Source organism: Peromyscus maniculatus, chromosome 2 (genome assembly GCF_049852395.1).
Source record: "Peromyscus maniculatus bairdii isolate BWxNUB_F1_BW_parent chromosome 2, HU_Pman_BW_mat_3.1, whole genome shotgun sequence".
Lineage (NCBI taxonomy): Eukaryota > Metazoa > Chordata > Mammalia > Rodentia > Cricetidae > Peromyscus > Peromyscus maniculatus.
Window position 1 is genome coordinate 172,604,835 of NC_134853.1, and position 20,523 is coordinate 172,625,357.

Sequence of the window (20,523 nt, forward strand, 5' to 3'; positions counted from 1 at the left end):
CCTTCCGGCCCCACAGCTCAGGATGTGCTGTTCTAGACTCTGCCCACAGTCATCACTGCAGCACAGAGGCCTCCTCCTGTCTGGAGGTAGGATGTAGTGTCACAGCTCCATGGAAGGAAAAGGACCAAGGATTGCCAAGGTCAACTTGGCCACAGGCCCAGAGGTCAGCCACCCCTCCCCACACCCCGACTTACCATATGCCTCCTGCAGGTCAGCGGGACGAGGACGTGGCAGCGTTTATGGACCAGCAGCTTGCAGTTGATGCACCTGTAGCCCTGCCTCGCGAGACCCCATATCCTTTCGCTGCACTGGCCACAGTACGCTCTCTGTGGATGGGAATGGCAGCTATCAGGCCCAGCTGGCCCTCCCAGAAGTCCATGCCACACTTAGAGAGTCTGGCTGAAAACTCAGGCAGACAACACCTTTGCTGATTTAGAAGATACCACATGAGAGGGGCCTGACACCTCCTTTCTGAATGCAGGCCCATCCCAGCTCAATAGTTCCCTTCTTGGGCTTACATGAAGGCCAGAGGTTGTGAGACCAGGCTGTGGTGTCTGCCAAGAGTCCAGCAGTCCAGGTCAAGAGGAAGCTCCTGATGACTCTCTTTCAAATTGACTGTCGTCATCCCAAAGGTGACTGCTGACATTCTGACTTGGAAAAACTGTGAATGGCTGCATGGCAATTATGTGAGGGTTTTATTTTTCAGAATTTTAAGCAGTCCTTTATTATTCATGATTCTAATGAATCTGAAAGTAATAACTGCCAGCCCCACTGGTGGTACAGTCCATGACTTTTGTATAAAGTCTGTGTGAGAAGAACTATGTTCAGAATCTAGTCACACTCTGGCAAATGACACACCTCTTGCAGCTCTGTGGCATCTACATCTACAAACAGAAATGTGGGTGCTCTGCTGTCTCAGAATTATTAGCTTCCTTATGTGTTTTGGCTTTCTTTTAATCTTTTTGAGACAGGGTCTCATGTAGCCACAAACTTTCTATGTTATCAAGAATGACGTTGACGCCAGGCGGTGGTGGCGCACGCCTTTAATCCCAGCACTTGGGAGGCAGAGGCAGGAGGATCTCTGTGAGTTTGAGGCCAGTCTGGTCTACAGAGTGAGTCCCAGGATTGCCAGGACTGTTTCACAGAGAAACCCTGTCTCAAAAAACAAAAACAACAACAACAAAAAAGACTTTGACACCCCCCCCTTCTTCCTCTGAGGCAGGGTTTCTCCCTGAACCTGGACCTCATTTGGGCAAAACCCTGTGATCCTTCTATCTCTGTCTCACTCAGTGCTGGGGTTACAAGCATGCGTGACCATGTCTGCTTGGCTTGTTATTCAGGTGTTGGGATCCAGACTCAGGCTCATGGTTGTGCAGCAAGCCCTCATGGCCCCTGAGCCATCTCTCTAGGCCAAGCTTAAACTTCTGATTTTCCTGCCTCCATTTCCTGAGTGCTGGGATCACAGGCATGCACAACAATGCCTGGTTTGTCATGTGGTGCTGTGGGTGGAATTCAGGGTCTTGTGCATGCTAGGCAAACCTTCCACTGACTGAGATATATTCCTAGCCCCTTATCTTTTTGAGAAAAGGTCTTGACATGTAGCCCAGGCTGGCCTCAGCCTCCCCAGTTCTGTGATTATAGATCTGCATCACCATATTTGGACAACAAGAGCTACTCTTACCAGGGCTAGGACAGGGCAACTGCTGACCAAGGGCAGCACAAAATTGACAACATGGGCTGGACTAAGGCCTCACACGCATGTTTCCTAGGGGAGCCAATGGCCTTTTTCCTTATTTTATTTTCTTCTTATTTTTTTCTGAGCCATGCCATCTCTATGTTGCCTTGCTGGCTGGAAACCTGCTGTGTTGAACAGACCTCGAAATCACAGAGGGCCACCAGTTTCTGTCTCTAGAGTGCTGGCATTACAGGTACACGTATACTGCCACGCCTGGCTAGTGGCTCTTTATTTAAAAAAGGCTATACTTGACTCATCAACATTTCAAAAAACATGCCATTAAAACAATAAAGCAAAACCAAAGCTCCAGACTTCTATTCTCAGGAACTCACAGGAAATAGATTAATGGGATAAAAACATTTTAAGTCTGTCTTACATGCTGCTAATTTGTTTCTTGTTCTTATTTTTCAATCACGTATTTTAATTTTTCAAATATATCAAACCCTTGTTTTTGCATTCAGGCTGGCCAAGCCTTCCTCCTCAGTTTCTGCTGGCTCCTGACCAGAATGACTAGTTTCCTACTATGTTTTTTCAGTTGCCGATTGTGAGCCCAGATGTCCAATTTACTATCTGTGGGAATCCTTTCAGGTGCCGTCAAGAGGGACAGTACTTGCTTCTGCCAGCTGCCTGGGGACACTGCTGGGCTGGACCCTTAGAGGGTATATGTATGAGGTTCCAAATTCTCCAAAAGAGTATTCCCGTTCCTCTGCCTCACTCTACCTGGGAAGGGTGGGGCTCATGGGAAGACCCAAACCCATTTCTCTCAGGGCCTCAGTTACTGGAGTAAATACCAATTCCAAGTTCCCTTGAAAGGTGTGCAAACCACAGCAGGTCACCCTAGCTCAGGACCGCCACTCCCCCTTTTTTGTGAAATTGTACCGGCACATCGCTGTACCTGTTGGCACTCTTACTCTCTGTGGCTTCTGAGTCACAGTGGCAGCACCAAGTGTCCTTAAAAACTGAAAACATAAATTCTGGCCTTTTGTAGGAAATGTCTGTTACCCAATTTAGTTGCTTCAGACAAAAGATCTCAGAAGAAATCCTTGATGGTCCTACCGGGTGTCATCTCCTAAACTTGCCCACTCCAAGAAGCTTCTTTTCTTGAGATCCTGGGGAGCATGCTCTACTGCTTCTATCTACTCACAACAGAAGACAAAGTATCGTCTACCCAGCCTGCCCTGTAGCCCAGGGATCCATGTGTACCAGCACAGGGTAATGTGGCCACCACAAAGAAGACACTATCAACTGCTGTGGTTCATGCCCTGAGTGTGGGTTGCCCCTCTGTGAAAGAACAACATGGGGCTGACTGTTGGAGGTAGATTCTTTTGGACAGAAGTAGGGCAGAATACATTCTAGATGGCAGAGTCCATGACTGCACCCCACCCTGGGGCTACCCAGACCCCACTGTAGCTCACACAGTTAAGCCTAAGCAATGATTATATTCAATGCCCGTGACACTGTCTGAGAAAAATGTCTGCATTTAAAAAATATCTGTAAGGGTCAAGCTGTCTGCATTTACAAGCAATTACACTTGTTAGACACTCACAACTCTGCTCTGCCCTGGCGTTTATCAAAAGCTGATTTGGCCAGGCGGTGGTGATGCTCGCCTTTAATCCCAGCACTTGGCAGGCAGAGACAGGCGGATCTCTGTGAGTTTGAGGCCAGCCTGGTCTACAGAGCGAGATCCAGGACAGGCACCAAAACTACACAGAGAAACCCTGTCTCGAGAAAAAAAAAAAAAAAAAAAAAAAAAAAAAAAAAAAAAAAAAAAGCTGATTTACAGAGGCTGGGGAGATGGCTCAGTGGTTAAGAGCACTGGTTGCTCTTGCAGAAGATGCAGATACAGCCATCTAGAACTCCAGTTCTAGAGGATCTGACTCCCTCTCTGGCTTCTGTTGGCACTACAAGCACAGATGCATATGCATACATGAAGGCAAAACACCCCCACACATCAAAATTAAAAATAAGTATCTCAAAGAAAGGAAAAAAGGGGGGGGGGGCAACTTGCAGTAACTCCAAAATGGCAACCATTTGTGTTCTTTTGATCTTTTATTCCTTTAAGTTTCATCTGTTACACACTTTTTTCTAGGACTGGGGAGATGGCTCAGTTTGTAAGGCCTTGCGAACAGAGTCTGATCTCCATCACCCATATGGGGGAAAAATTCCAACACTGGGGAGGTACAGGCAGGCAGAGCCCTGGGTTCAGTGGCTAGCTAGCTAGCCTACATTATGAATTCTGGCCATTCCCTATCCCAATAAAAAGGTAGATGGGCACCTGAGAAATGGTTTCTGAAGTTGTCCTCTGTTGCACTCACCTACACATCTGTCCATCGCACACACGCACGTGCACATGCACACCCTCCCCCCCCCACACCTGCACCCACCCACAAATATGAATGCCCATATACATGCAGACAAATTTTCCTACATGGTTTCTATATTTGGTTTGTTTAGAAACCAAGGAAATCTGAATTGTCTAATGTGGCTAATTCTAAAAATCCTATTGGTCTCCAGTGCCTGCTTTTCCCTGGAGGCTACGCCACTTCTAGTTTTTATAATTTTCTTAACTTCACTCTCTCTGCAAGAGAGCTTGGATGTTCCATTCCTTAACCAACATTCTCAGCATAATGGAGAGGAGAGTTCTTCTCCCATTATATTAATGCTAGACCTAGGGTCCACAAGGCAGGTCCTACCCCTCTGTCAGATAGATGAGGGCCCAGAGTCACTTTTAGATCCTCCTTTTGGGTCTCACAGAGGGACGTTTTCCTTCTGAAAGCCAAGGTGAGGTTGGAGGGCAAACACAGGGCCGTGTGGGGTCACAGCTCCTGTAGGCTCACATCACATCCTTCTAGTTTGCCAATAAACTCGAAGGGAAACATGGGAAGGGGCTGGGGAGATGGCTTAGTTGGTGGGTAAAGTGCCTGCCATGTAAGCATGAGGACCTGAGTTTGAACCCCCAGCACTCCCACAAAAAAGGCAGGTGTGGTGGTGCACGATTATAATCCAAGCACTGGGAGCAGAGGCAGGAGGACCCTTGGGTTCACTGGCCAGGAGCTCTAGGTGAACTGAGGGTTCCAGGTTTATCGAGAGACCCTGTCTTGAGAATTAAAGTGGAGAGTGGCAAAGGAAGACACTGGATGCCAACTTTTGGTCTCCACCCAAACCTGTACCTATATGCACATGCACGTGTATCCACATGGGTATGTGCACACACATCCACAAGACCACACACACTACAGCGAGAGGCTCCTGGTGATGCCAGAGTCCTGGCCTGTGAGCCAGGTGAATATAAGTGTACAGGCTTTGTCTCGGCCATTAGTCATTCATCAATGAGGGAAACAAGTATAAGTTACAATAGTACTTCCAGATTCCTCTGCAGGACCCTGAGAGGAGGTGGGCTGCTAGGCTGCCTGAGACTCCTGCTCTGGCTTGTGACAGGCTCACAGAGAAAGGGCACCTGGCTGGACAGATGGCCAGTTGCTTGTTTCACAGAGAAATGCGGGGGCTGGCACCGGGTGCTCCAAGGCCAGATGTCTCCATTTCTCCACATTCCCAGCAGACAACTTCCATCCTGGCTACCTGGTTGGCTGACTGTAAAATTCCATGGACACACCCTGCTGGGCAGCAGAAGGGTAACAAGACTCATCATTCCAGCCCCTGCTGTCCTCTGAGCACCGTGTGCTAGCACTTGACATGTGGCACCCTTTTACCTCTCTGTCTTGATGACGTTAGGCCTTTCCAAGGTGAGTGACAGTCTGTGGTTCCTCTACTGTCCACCGTGGACATCAGAAATCCCAGAATTCTGCTCTTACAATCCATTCATTTTTTTGTTCCCCACTGTCCTCCGCCCAGTCCCCAACCCCCAGGCTCCCAAAGTAACCTTTCAATTGTTAGTCATGTAAAGAACAAGGCAGTGTTCAGTATGCACCTACTATGTGTCAGGCCCGAGGGGTACTAGGAGAATTTTAATGGGATAGCAGAGACACAGGGCTATTGGGACCATCCCCAGCCTGCGTCAGTGTACCCTGACATTATCTGGGTTCTACTGTGCCTGCTGTATCCTGGATTCCCAGCATCCTCTCCAGGCTGACTTTTCAGACACCATCTCCTCCAGGAAGTCTCTAGGATCTCTAGGCAGTACCTGGCTGTCTTCCCAGGCACTGGCCCGTGTCTCCCCTGAGCCCAGTGCTGTCTACAGTCTGTTCATTGCTCCTCAGCCTTTTGGCCGAGATCAAGCATACATATCCCCCTTGCAGTTGTTCAGGAGCTTTTCCTCTGCCCCTCTGCCACTCCAAGCCTCATCAGCTCCTGGGGTAGGGGCGAGGGCAGTCCCAAGTTCTTGACACATGATGGGCACCCAGTACACAGGTCCAAGAGGTACAGCTCACACTCACAGAATTACCTAGGAACATAGAGGCTAGCATCTACATCGACTGGGCTGACCTACCTAATGTGCCTGGAGAAGAGACCCGAGAGGCACATGACAGTGAGTGTAAAGGGAGTCTCAGTGGCTGCCCTTAAGAGGCAGTGGCCCCCACGTGGCCCTCACACTATGACGAATACTGACTCGGCCTGTGCTCCCTCTCCATCCCTCCTCCCAGCGTTCATATGTTAGGAAACAAGACAGGAGGGAGCTCTTGTCTATGAAACAGCCGGGCTGGGCTGACCCCACAGCTTGGCTGCCACAGCTCCCAACAGTTAGGCCTGTGGTCACTCAGTGCTGAAGCGTCTTCCCAGCACGGGACAGAGTGGAAAAGCGCAGGGTCAGCTGGGGAGTGGCACTGGAGTGTAATGGTTCCAACAGTCCTGCAGCGTGTTCACAGGACCCACACCACCCTAGGTGGCCACAGAGGACAACAGGCACTGCCCTTCACTGTGAAAGGGAGCCACTGCAGAGTCACCAGTCACTGAACACTGGAGAACAAAGAAGCGCTATGACGAAGAGACCTGAGGGACTAAGCCAAGTGTCACTCAGAACGGACTGGCCACTGGAGTACCGCAGATAAGAAAGTGGAGGCATCTGGGACTTTTGGGACCCAAGGAGACCCTTACAGTCCACCCGAAGCACCATGTGTTCAAACCGGCAGGCAGGCAGGTCCTCAGGGCCAGAGACAATGAGCAAAGACGATGTAATCAGAGGCAGGAAAGGACACCCAAGACACAGCTGCATTCTCATGCAGTGGCTACCACTCAGGGGAGTGGCTGGAGGAATTCGGCAGGCTCGGAGTAGCCCTAGCACATCTCCTCGGCCCTTGACCAATACTGGTTAAGCTGGTGGCTCAGGACTTTCCCCAGGGCTGAAGGAAGCCCAGCCAGGCACAGCAGGAGCCTTTTCTTTACTTGTAGAAGCAATGAAAACGACCCCTTTAAGGGAGTCACTGGAGCAATGCACTCACCCTGTTAAAGCGCTTGGCTTGGAAGAGGTGGCCGTTGGCGCGGTACAGCTTCCTCCATCTTCTGGCCCCACGGCGGTAGATGGATTCTAGAAAGGATGGGGAAATCGTGTAAGGAAGCAGCACTGTGATGCAGGAGCCCTGTCCCCGAGCCCAAGGTATAGATGGGGACAGGCCATTCCTGTCTAGGTTGGCTGGAGCTCTGGCTACGGTCCCGGCTGAGGGATGCCGGAACTAAAATGACAATGTTTCCAGGTAGAGCCTCCCCTTCACCTCTCCTCACATGATTCTCATGTTCTCAAAGCTGTGGCTGCTGGAGATGGCAGCTCAGGAGAGGCCCTGCAGGGCAGTGGAGATACCCGGCATCCGGCAGGAACAGGCAGGCTACAGCAGTAGGGTATCCGTTCCTCCGACCTGGGCCACTCAGTTCCCAGACTGCTTATTCCCAACTTGTTTCCCTTCACCCTCCTTCCCTCTGGGCAGCTTCTGAAAACCAGGCCCTTTTTTCCATACAGGGAAAAGGTTCAAATGGACCATGATATTTACATATGACCATCCAAGGAGGGAAAGTGGATTGCTAGGCTGGAGGCTACAGCCAGCCAATACACCAGCACTGTTTCAGTGATCTCCCCCCCTCCCCCCCGGGCCCAAGGTCCCTCTCACCCAACAGACCTTGGGGCAGAGAAAGGTCCAACTTTCTTGAGTATTTGTTCTGAGTCCAAAACTACCCCAAACATCACTTTGTGACATGTACTATTCACACTAGAATAGCTCTTTTTTAAAAACACCACTAAAGTTCCGGCCAGAACCATACATAGCCTGATGCTATTCACGACCCCCAAATGCCACAGGACCAGCATACAGAGACAAAACATCCAGAAACACAAGGTACAATGGGAAGCTTTGTGCTTTTATAAAATCCGGTAGCAAGAGCGACTTTCAGGAGCCCTAATGAAAGTGCTGAGAATATTCCAAAGTGGAGAGTGTAACGGAATGTTTTTAAAACAAGCAAATTACCAGCTTTAGCTGGAAACTGCTGAAATCAGGTCACAGTAACTGCAAAACATGCTTCTCTCTCTTTAAAGGGGAGATTCAGTGAGGAGCTGGAAGCCGCAGTTCCTCTGGGAGCTCAGGAAGAACGAAGGCTCGCCCACCACACCCAAGTGTAGCTCCCTCACAGGCCCTGCTCATGGCTCTGACGCTCCCAGAGTGCGGCCTGAGTGACACTTGATGGAAGCCAAGCACTGACTGGTGACCCCTACAGGGTTCCAGCCTCAGATGAAACCAGGACAGAAGTAGTGCCAGCCTTTGTACCCCCTCCCCCACTTTACCCACTGCGGGGATCAGGTCCATGGAAGGTATATACTAGTGGGAGGGGCTAAAACAGCGTCTGCCTGCCCCATGGTTCTGATGAGCCCCTGATGAGTCCCATGCACCTTTGTCTATGGTGACAGGACATGGCCTGCCTCTCCTGGCCCACCCACATTCCTAGGGAAACCTAGCCAAGGAAGCCCAGGTCCTTGGCTCAAACAACCAGCCTTACTGTGCTCCTATACGGCTCCCACACCATCTCATATCTGAATGGAAGGGGAAGAGTATGAAGTGACCAGGGGACGGAGACGTAAACTTGGGAGGCAACGTGGGGACAAACCAGGACTTGTGGGCTGAGTCCTTCTGTCCTGTATTTCCCATTAAAGTCTTCAAGCTCAACTACAGCACTGAAAAGTGAAGGGCAGTTCCATGCCATTCTGGACTACAGAGCAGTGAAAGGAATCTAAGGTACCCTAGAACAGGCCAAGGCAGACGAGAGAGCCCTCAACAGGACAAACTTCCCAGGGGGACAGGAAAGAGAGCCCTGTATTAGCCCCAGGGTTTGGAGCACAGCAGTGACAAGTGACCAGGGCTGACAGCAGTGCCTTGTCACCCAGAAAGCCTGGACTTCACTGTCGAGGGACGGCTCTATCCACCAAGCACACAGGATGGGGTCCTGACTACTAGAGGGGCTGAGAGGAGGCTGAGAAGGTGAAGAGAGGGCGAGGCGGCGCCCCAGTTAGTGCCTTCCCAAGAAGAGAGCAGCGCTAGCTCTCTAAAATATAAGGACACTCAAAAATGTGCTGTTTGAGAGCTGGAACCAGATGACCACGTGCTGGCTCCTGACCCTGGTCCCCCAGACTTACACCACGGGAAGGCAAGCTCCTATAGCGTATGTCTCATTACGGCAGTCAGAATGGACGGAGATCCTTGCCTTCTGCCATAGAGACATTTGGTCTTCTAGAGAATAAGAGGGTGAGCATGAACAGCAGAATAACCGAGATCTTACAGAAGAGGGTGTAGGGAACGCTGAACCTGTGGGGAGACTCTGAAGATTCTAAGAGCAGCAGGTAAGCACAAGAGAAAACTTACAAGTGCAGGTCCAAGTGGACCAGCCACATGCCCTCAGGACCAGGCCTAAGTAGTAGATGCTGAAGGATGTCTACAACCACAAAAGAATATACACTGGGGACAGGGACAGCTCAGTGGATAAAGCATTTGCTGCAGAAGTGCGAGTCCTAGAGTTTCGATCCCTGAGCCCACCACAGAAACACTGGGCAGATATGGCGGACATCTGGAATCCCAGCATGTGAGAGGCAGAGATAGGGCCCCTGGGGCAAGCTGACTAGCTAGACTAGCTGTAAGTAGCAATTCATATATGATATATTGTGTTATATATATATATATAATATATAATTATACACATATTTATTATAAATTAGAGTGAGCTAGACGACACAGGGCCTATGTACACACGCACACATGTGAAGGTGTGTGCACTCCCACACACACATTTGCCTCCACACATGCAAATGTACACATACACCACACATACACAGGAGAAATAAAGAGAGAAGTCCAACACAAAAGGTTCTCTCAACGTTTGAGGGATCAGCTAAATTAATATCACACAATCTGCCATGGTTTCAAGGAAGAAGGGCACCAGGGCCATCACTCATGCTCTGGGGAAGGCTTAGGTGGGCACAAAAACAGGTCTGTGAAGAGGATCGTCTGCTCCTGTGGTGCAGAAATTCCATCACTGCTCGATCACAGCCTGTGGAGAGCTCCCACAGTGGCTCCCGAGCTTGTGAGAATGCTTCAAGCCACATGTGGGATGAGACATACCCATAATTCCAGCACTTAGGGAGCTGAGGCAAGAGAATGGGAAGTCAAGGCTAGCCTGGGCTACAAAAGGAGACTGACTCTCTCTCAAAAGCAAAACAAAACAACAAACAAACAAAAAACCTCAACCAAACAAAAACAATGATTTTTTGTTGTTGTTGTTTTGTTTTGTTTAAAATAGGGTTTCTTTTTGTAGCCCTGGCTGTCCTGGAACTCGCTCTGTAGACCAAGCTGGCCTCAAACTCAGAGATCCACCTGCCTCTGCCTCTTGAGTGCTTGGATTAAAAGTGTGTGCCACCACCTCCCAGTAACAATGATTTTTTTTAATGCTTTAAAATTTATTTATTTAGGGTGGTGGCAGCGGCGGTGGCATATGCCTTTAATCCCAGCACTTGGGAGGCATAGCCAGGCGGATCTCTGTGAGTTCGAGGCCAGCATGGTCTACAGAGCGAGATCCAGGACAGGCACCAAAATGACACAGAGAAACCCTGTCTCGAAAAACAAAAACAAAAGAAGAAAAATTTATTTATTTATTGCTGGGAGTGGTGGTGCACGCCATTGATCCCAGCATTCGGGGGGCAGAGGCAGTTGGATCTCTGTGAGTTCAAGGCCAGCCTAGTCTATAGAGCAAGTTCTAGGACAGCCAAGGCTACACAGAGAAACTCTGTCTCAAAAATCCAAGAAAAAAACAACAACCCCGATGTATTTATTTAGTATGTGTATATAAGTATATGCACGCCATGGCACACATGCAAGCCAGAGGACAACTTGAAGGAGCTGGTAATCGTCTTTACCATGTGGATTCTGGGGATCCAACTCTGGTCATTAGACTGGGCAGCAAGTGCTTTTACCTGCTGAGTCATCTTTCTGGCTTCCGATTTCATTTCCCCCCTCTTCAATGTGTATGTTTATGTGCTTGAGTGGACATATGTGTACCCCGTGCATGTAGGAGGCCACAGAAGCCAGAAGAAAGTATTGGGTCCCCTGGAACTGGAGTTACAGATGGTTATTAGCTGCCATGTGGGTGCTGGGAACTGAACCTGGTCCTCTGCAAGAGCAGTAAGAACTCTGAACTGCCGAGTCAACTCTCTAGCCGTCCATCTCACTTTTTAACTTTAAGGATCTCCTATGGTTTGGGTTCATCCCCCAAAGCTCAAGTGCTGGAATCTCAATCACCAAAGTCACGGGCTGCTGGCACTTTGGGAGGCAGTTAGGGTCAGAAGAGGTTAGCTGTAAGTGGGGCACTCGATACTAGGGCATTAGCGGCTTTACAAAGGGGAAAGACACAAGCTAGCAAGCTGTTCTGTCTCCCACGTGGCTCTACAGGATGACACAGCACCAGGCCCTCATCAGAGGATGACATAGCTTTCTGTCGACACCTTCTAAAACGTTTGAAATTAACCCTGTTTCCTGCAAACTACCACATATCAGGCACTCTGAGCAGCAATGCAAAATGGATCAAAACTTGCTGTGAATGGCAACTGTAAAGGCAGGATTTGAAGCACACCCTGCACCTGTAGGCCAGGACAGGGTGCTTCAGGTTGCTCAGGATTCTGTCAGGGTGGGTAGGTCTGGGGGAGCCACAAGACATAATGTTGGCTCCTCCACTTCAGAAAGAAAAGCTGAAATCGTGAGAGGAAAGAAGATATGGAAACCACTGAGAGGCCATGACCTCCTACTAGGGGTTGCCTAAAAGGCCCAAGATGACCATGCCCTTTTCTGATGACATGGTCCAGGCATGTAGATGTGCACACAGTTTGTCCTGCATTAGCAAGAGTGAAGCCCTGTTATAGCCTTTATTTGGAGGCTGAGTGTGCTTTAAAGAGTTGCATATGAATGCCAACTTGACAAGAGGTAGACCTCTAGAGTTCACGTGTCAACTCTGTCAGATTTAACATTGTTCTGATGTTTCTATGAGTGTGTATAGGGATGAGGCTAACCATTAAATCTGACTTTGAATATGGCCCTTCTTAATGGGTGGGTCTCATCTAGTCAATCAAAGCAATGAAAAGACTGAAGACCATCCTTGGGTGGATGTGGGCTTTGTGCTTGACTTGACACCTACCTTGACGACTTTGACTTCCTAGCCTCCATACTCCTGTGGGTCAATTCCTTTCACTATATACATCCTGTTGGGTCTCTAGAGCACCCTGACTTACACAGGACCCTCTTGGGGAGCTACATACTTTGGAGTTCCACAGTTGTGGCAGTGGATACCTCAAGTAAATCAGGGGAGCCCCAGGGTGCAGATCATGCCTGTGTCACTGCTGGGAGAATAATGACCAGGAGAATGAGAAGGAGTTACAGCAAAAGTCAGTTATCCTTCATGTAAAAAATAAATACTTCAAATACTTTTACCGCACTTTAAATTAAAAAAAAATTTTTTTTATGTGGGTGTGTGTTTTGCTTGAATATATATGCATGTTTGATGCCCATGGAGGCCAGAAAAGGGAGTTACAACGTTTGTGATCCAACATGAGGGTGCTGGGAATTGAACTGAGTCCTTTGTAAGGGCAGTAAGTGCCCTTAACTGCTGAGCCATCTAAACCCTGGTATACTTTAAGAAAGGCAATGGGACAATTCTTGTGCTGTGGTGATTTGGATAAGAATGGCCCCTATAGGCTCATATATTTGAATGCTTAGTCATCAGGGAGTGGCACTATCTGAAAGGATTCAGAGGTGTGGTCTTGATGGAATAGGTGTGGCCTTATGGAGGAAGTGTGTCACTGGGGGTGGACTTCGGGGTTTCAAAGCCCAAGCCAGTCCCAGTGTCTCTTCCTGCTGCCAATGGATCCAGATGTAGAACTCTCTGCTACTTCTCCAGCACCATGCCTGCCTGTGCATTGCCACGCTTCCCCCTCATGGTGACAACAGACTAAACCTCTGAACTGTAAGCCGGCCCCAATTAAATGATTTTTTGTTTTGTTTTGTTTTTATGAGTTGTTGTGGTCTGGTGTCTCTTTGCAGCAACAGAACCCTGACCAAGAACATGTGCCGTGCCCTCATCCATGCAAACTAAGACTGGTGCAGCCTCTAGCCTTTCCAGCCTGGTGCCAGTCAGGCCTCAACTTCCTTCAGCGAGCTACTTTTTCAGTTTTTGAAACCTGCAGAGAGCACAGACTTCGTGAGACTCTTTGCCTGGGCTCCACCATGCTCACCCCCTTCTTGATTGTTACCTTTGTCACAATCAGTGAAGCAAAAAGGATGCTTTGTACAGCAAAGTCCACACTATTCAGATTTCCTTAATTTCTCCAATTGTCCTCTTCCCTCTCAGAACCCCATCTAGGATTCTCACACAGTATATATGGTCCCCCATCTCCCTGGGGCTGTTTTTCAGAGTTCTTTGCTCTTAATAGCCTTGCTGGTGTTGAGGATTCTGGCCAGGGACCTATGGAGCATTCTCCAGTGGTTAACTACCTATGGTTTCTCGGGGGTGGACAGGGTTATGATACCTTTGGCTTCTAAATCAACTGAGCCTTTCTAGAAATCCGAGTTCCCACGAGGACTGTAGCTGCTAAAACCCAAACTTTCAAACTGTACAGATTTACTAAAAGGTTCCCTAAGAGCAATGTGGCCCGGGACAAAGCCACACAGAGTCCCCTATGGTTTTCTAGGCCTGTGGGCTGGGACCCTGGAGACCTTGGGGGAATCCAGCGGCTTCTGCCACATGCAAGCCAGTTTCACTTTCAGAATTTGGTTTTTCCTGGAAAATGAAAGCTCTACTCCTGACCTAAGTGATGGTCACCAACATGCACACAGAAGGATAAGAGTGAGTCAAGCTTGCTGAAGAGGAAGGGATGCTAGGTACCTACCTTCTGGGGAAGGGAAACATCTGTGGAAATTGGACCCTAGGGTAAGCTCAGGCTGTAAGGAAGGGCTGGAGGAAGGGGACAGAGCCTGCTGGGGCTGTGTGATGCTCCCTGCACAGTGTAGGAGCTGTCTGTGGTGGTCTGGCACCTCTGTCAGGGACACCTGACTTCTGCAGGTGTCAAAGCCGAGCTTTGGCTTGGTAAGAAGCCCACACTCTGGGTGAGGTTGCCACTGGGGACTCAACTGCCACCTCCCTGGGTGCTGGCACACAGTGAACAGCAAGTCCTGGAGAGCGTGTGGGCTGCCTGACAACCTCGGGGAGCTCTCTGCTTGTCTTTGAAATTCTATAATTAGGCTGGTCACAGGAATCTTAACAAGCTCTGTTTCCATGGTAATCTAGCATCTTGAGCACTGACAAGGTGAAAAAAGAAACCCACTTTTTAAAAAGCTGAACTCCGATCAACTGACTGTGGACAAACCCGCCTCTTCCAGGCTTGGAGATGACAGGTGGGCTGAACTGCGGCAGCAGATCAGAGCAAAGCTGGAGGGTTCCTTGCTTGTGGGATGTGGAATGTGCAGTGTAATGAGCACAGGTCACCGCAGTACCAAAGGTCGACCCTGTGTTGCCAGGGAGAGATCCTGGTGCCTTTGGTGGCATCCCTAGGCCAGTGGTCAGCAAAGATAAGAAGCCAGCTAGAATCCTGAGGACCAAAGAGGGTCCACAGAGCTTGAGAACAGATGTCGTCATGGAGGGCAGGGGTGGAACAGACACTGCTACCTCTAGCTCAGGGTCACAGTGATTTTGCCGGGATTCTGTTTGTCTTTCTCTATCGTACACATATGCAAATCAACTCATCCTAGGACCTCAGATGCCCAGCTAAAGAACGGTTGTGCCGTGGGAAAGAGGCGATGAAGGAGCCACACAGGCTGTTTCATTAAGACTGCAGGTATCCGGGCCTACAGCACTTCAGGATCTGGTGCTCCCAGAAGGCTATGAGAACAAGGATCTTCATTCCTTCCACACTGCCAGGTGGGCACCATCCCAGAAGCTGGGGGTAGCAGCAGTGATGGGTGGAATGGTCTTTCAAAGGTGGGAAAGCTGGGTGGGCAGCACATCTGAGTGTGCATTCGTCTCCTCCCGCTAGGGACTTTCCCATCCCAGGCTTTCCACTCAAACTTCCTGTTTCTAACCACTGATCTATTTCCTAGCAGAAAATATGACTTATACATGCCATGCTTTGAAAGGTAAATGAAGAATAACATTGAAATCACAAAAACAGGCCAGGATAGAGGCATGGGAACTGCTGCCGTGGGAAGTTATGGTTGCGTGGGAGATGGGCCTGTTTGTGAACAGCAGGCACTAACATGGCTCCCACGCAGGCTTTCCACCCTTTCAGCTACTCCATCGTTCTGTGTCTAGGGTGTGTCCCTCTGCAACCACAATACACCCGGAGGATGTAGAAAAACGTGGAGCAAACAAACAGCCAAACAGCTGACCCACACAGGGGGCTGCCCTAGCCCCTCCTCTATACGGAGCCGGTGCATCAGTGATGGGTGAAAAGCTGCTGCCCAGCAAAAGATGGGGACAGACACACATGAACACGGGATCTCGGTGGGAAGGACGGCAAGAGACAGGAAGTCTCCCCAGCGAGATGCACGAGCCTCAGTGGAGACTCGCCCAGGCCACACACACTGGAAAGGGACCCAGATGGTGGTGTGGGGAGGAAGATACGTTGTGATACCAGGCATGGTGGCTCACACCTGTGACCCCAGCTCTTAGTTGGCTAAGACAGGAGAATTGCCGTGAGTTTAAGGTCAGCCTGGCCTGCATAGCAAGACCCCATCCAAAACAAAACAAAACAAAGAAGCAAATCAAAACAGAGAGAGAGGGGTTAGCAGAAACAGGGGGGTGAATATGCACGGTCTACACTATGCACACGTAGGAAAATGTTATAATAAAGCCCATTCCTATGTATAACTGGTATGTGCTAATGAAAACACTTAAAAAGTTAAAAAATAAACTGAACCAGGGCTGGTGGGTTCCTATTAAGAGTCAGCCCTCTAGCCTCAATTTCCTTTTTTGGGCAGAACACAGGGACAAGGCCCCTTCCTGGGAGTGTACAGCTACTACAGATTCCATGGTCACAGGTCCTGGTGGTCCCACCCACCCCAGGCTTGAGATTGCACATTTATCATCTACACTAGTCAAGAGAAGAGTGTTCTAGTGATCTCAGTGGCCAGCACAGGTCTGAAGATAAGGACTGATGGTTAGGCTGGCTGATTAGGCATGGTGGGTCACCCTGGATGCTCACACACTGCGTGGGACTGCAAAGAGACAGAGTGAGTTTGGGCTACCTTGTGGACACTGCTCATTGCCTACAGGCACAACAACCTGTCTGTGACATCCGCACCCATCCACCATGACACCAAAACTGCATCGGTACCCTCGCTGCTGGGCTACACTACCGTGTCACAGATGAAAATCTGTGAGGCAGCCTGTCTCACAGGGAAAAGGACATGAGACTTGGAGCTTGTTTCTTAGGTGCCTGGTGCAGGCACATAAGGACCCCGTGACCTCCACAGTAACCAGGCAGTGAGGTCCCTAAGCCTCTGGAGTTCGACCTGCAGGAAGATACCAGATGCCCTCCCCAGCAGCCAGACATTGCAGACAAGCTCTGTGAGGCCATCATCACAAAGACTAGGGGACCACCACAAGCTACGCTGCCATCTGGGAGGGGCGGGCGGTGAGATGAATCCCAGAACAGCTGCTCTGTGGCACCAAAGGAAGGAAAGGAAAGGTTTACGTTGGTGTGAGACAGTGGGCGGCCCCTTCCAGAGGGAAAATTGTCCACGCGGATAGTGGTGCTGTGCCTGGATCTTGGGGGCCCCCTGCTGGAAGGTCATGTCTTGACAGGGTTTCTGAAGGTGCCTGGCCAAACCTCTGGGGGGGGAAAGTCTGCCTGTGTCCCAAGGAACAGGGTTAGAAAGCAGGCAGCCGGAGGAGGACTAAGGGACAGAGTCTCAGAAGGGTTGTAGGTGAGGGAATTGAGCTTTGGGGAGGCTGTGTGGGGAGCTGAAGTGACTGGTCAGCTTCCTATGTAACAGTGGCCCACATAGGTCCAGAAGACGCAGGAGCTTGATGCTACCTCTTGACCTTCTATAACCAAGCAGGGGTGTGAGAGGAGGAGCTGCCTCAAGTTCTGTGTAGAAGTATCCTCTTGTCATCAGTAATCATTAAGAAAACTGACCCTGAGAGGTCTAGAGAAAGTTCAGCACATCACCACCATCATGTTTATGGCATAGTTGATGCAAAAACACTAATGTACTGTGATGCAAACTGGAACGACCAGCTGGGAGGTTGACCAGTATTTTCACAGTTTTTTTTTTTTAATGGGAAAACATCAACTTCCAGGTAGTTCAGTTACCATCAATTCATGCTGAATACAGCTCCTGTACCAAGAGGGAACAGACACACACAACAGGCACGTCACTGCCCATCTCCCCCATGGCCAACGGACTGGATTCAACTCTTAGATCTGAGGGCCAAGAGCTCAGGAGCCAGAATCTGGAAAACAGTGAAGCCCACAGTGGACAGCACACAGGGCACAGAGGGGAGAAACAAGCTGCTGCTATGCTGAGTCCTGCTTTGAGCGACTGTGGAGAACCATGGTGGGGAAACCACGTAGCTTCTACCGGTCTAACCCTCCAACCAAGGGTGAGTGGGGAAAGCTGGAAAACCAAAGCCACACTGGAGGAAAGGGGCCTTGGCAGGCATGCGGGCCCTTAAACAAAGGTTGCTTTCTGACTCTCTGGGGCGGACATGGAAAGCAATACGACATGGAAAGCATTGGCTGGGGCTCAGTTCTCAGACGTCTGACTGGAGACAAAAACTGGAGTTCGGCTACTGAGACAAGCAGGACAGACCTAGAGCCCTGCCTGTCTTAGCCCGGTGAGCGCCACAGCGAAGGCCATGGTCCGGCACTTCCTTCCACAGCAGACACTCCTCAGATAGTTCTAGAGGCTTAAGGCTGGACTGAGTTCAGGGGAGGCCTCTCACTGACTAGCAGACAACTGCCTTCTCATGTCCTTCCTGGTAGGGAGTGAGGTGAGAGCAAAGTCTCTCCAGGTCTCTTTTTGTAGGGACACCAACCTCCTCGCGGACCCACCAGCATGACCTGCATCACCTTCAAAGGCCTCATCTCTAAGCACCACCACAAAGAAGCAGTTTCAAAATATGAATGAGGGAGTCCACACACCTTCAGTCCTTAACATTCCACCCCCAAGACTCCCAAAACTCACGTCTTCAAAGGCAAAACATGTTCATGCACCCTGCCAGCCCCCGTGTTAAGTCTGAGGTTGCTTTCCCCCACCTCTTCCCACCGCTGCTGAAATGGAAGGACACAGAAACCAGAGGAGAGGCGGGGGGGTACCCGCAAGGGAAGAGCAGTGCTGTTGCAGGGCCTTGCCATTCCCACGAGATGTCGCTCTTCAAGATGGAAAGCATGGCCGGGCGGTGGTGGCGCACGCCTTTAATCCCAGCACTCGGGAGGCAGAGGCAGGCGGATCTCTGTGAGTTCGAGGCCAGCCTGGGCTACCAAGTGAGTTCCAGGAAAGGCACAAAGCTACACAGAGAAACCCTGTCTCGAAAAACCAAAAAAAAAAAAAAAAAAAAAAAAAAAAAAAGATGGAAAGCATGACATAGGTCCCTCCACTGTGACAGGGTCTTGTCCCAGGAAACCCACCAGAAATTGAAAATAATATGTTCAGCACGCCTGACCTAGTGAACTCAGGTAGAGATCTAAATCTGGGAGAGGGAAGTGCTACCTACTTGGAGCCCAAACTGAGCAGGAAACATGGTTCACTCCTAGAGGAAGGGAAATGCACGTCACACAAAGTTCAGAAAACTAGTTGTCAGCAAATCGGTGGTTTTAAAAAAATTACTAACAAGATGCCGGGTGGTGGTGGCGCAAGCCTTTAATCCCAGCACTCGGGAGGCAGAGCCAGGCGGATCTCTGTGAGTTTGAGGCCAGCCTGGTCTACAGAGAGAGTTCCAGGAAAGGTGCAAAGCTACACAGAGAAACCCTGTCTCGAAAAAAAAACAAAAAACAAAAAACAAAAAAACAAAAAAAAATTACTAATAAGATATTTCAGGCAGAAGGAAAATTTTCACAGGCAGACAGGATGAAAAACTGCATATTGGAAGGGCTATGGAGGCTTACAACTGAGGTGCATGGGAGGGTTCAGGTAGGCTAAGTGTAAATACTATGGTGTCTTACACATAGGACCTGAGCTCCTGCAGATCCAGATGGTGGGGAGCTAGAGAAAATCCCCAAAATAAGCCACATAGGCAGTAAGTTCCCTCTTCTTCACTACATACACACAGCAACCTGGATAGATATTCTTTTATGGGACAAGTGAGGCTTCAGGCAAGTGAGATTTTAAGGACAGGACATGTGACACCCTCTAGCTTACACTGAGCTCAGTTAAGAGTTTCTGACTTACAGTGGAGTGAGGTGGATACAGACTCAGCAGGAAACCCAGTGTGAGCCTGGCGTGTCCCCCCTGATGATGTACCAATCCCCTTGTAACACTCCACATGGCAGCGAGCAACAGTTCCCAGTCGACCTGAGCTCATGAGGTGAACAACTGAAGAAACTGTGGGTCAGGTGTACCCACTGAATTTCAACTTACAGTAATTTCAATTTCTGGTGGGTTTACTGGGACAAATATATCATGCTGGAGGGACATATGTGACACTTCATGTGGATGAAAGTGTCCATCAAAAGGAGGACACAGAAGCCAAACGTAGCAGAGCATGAATGGAACCCCAGCTCTTAGGAGACTGAAGTAGGAGAATGAGAACTCCATGCCAGCCTAAACTACAATTAAATGTTTCTCTTATATGTCGCCTCAGTCATGGTGTTTTGTCACAGCAATGAAAAGTAACTGAGACACAGAGCCTGTTGGATTATGCACTGGGAAGGCTGAGGCAGGAGGATCCTCCCAAGTTCCAGACCAGCTTGAGCCACACAGTGAGACCTCGTCTCAAAATGTCACAAAAGCACAAAACAAAACTAACAAAGCAAACTCCCTCAAATGAGGTTGAAGAAAGAGGGCAAAAGAAACTAAAATATTTCCTACAAAAATAATAGCTACACGATGACAGCTGTTCTAAACTTGGGGGCACAGATAAAGCGCACTTAGAGAAAAGAATTAACAGGGTAGAAAGGGGGGAAACTAAAACAGCGATTTATGCATCATCAATCTGTATAAGTAGAAAACAACAAACAGGCCGGGCATGGTGGTGCACACCTGTAACTCCAGAATGTGGGAGGCTGGGGCAAGAGGATTGTGAACTGGAGGCCAGTTTATTTAAGAGGGACAAAAAAACAAACAAAAAAACAATTTAAACCCAAAGAAGAAAATGATAAA

General features: G+C 49.4%; 1 protein-coding gene across 7 annotated transcripts in view; it reads right to left on the reverse strand.

Moving 5' to 3' along the window:
• Positions 1-20,523, reverse strand: part of Prkcz (protein kinase C zeta) — a 112,649-nt gene that overhangs the window by 35,272 nt on the left and 56,854 nt on the right. For all 7 annotated transcript variants that reach the window (XR_013049517.1, XM_042272278.2, XM_006992389.4 and 4 more), the window contains 2 exons: positions 7,132-7,217; positions 195-326 (listed from right to left, as the gene is read on the reverse strand). Coding sequence is in view for 6 of the 7 variants with exons in the window: in XM_042272278.2 (XP_042128212.1) it covers positions 195-326; positions 7,132-7,217 (218 nt within the window). In the remaining variant the exon portion in view is untranslated. The remainder of the gene's footprint in view (positions 1-194; positions 327-7,131; positions 7,218-20,523) is intronic.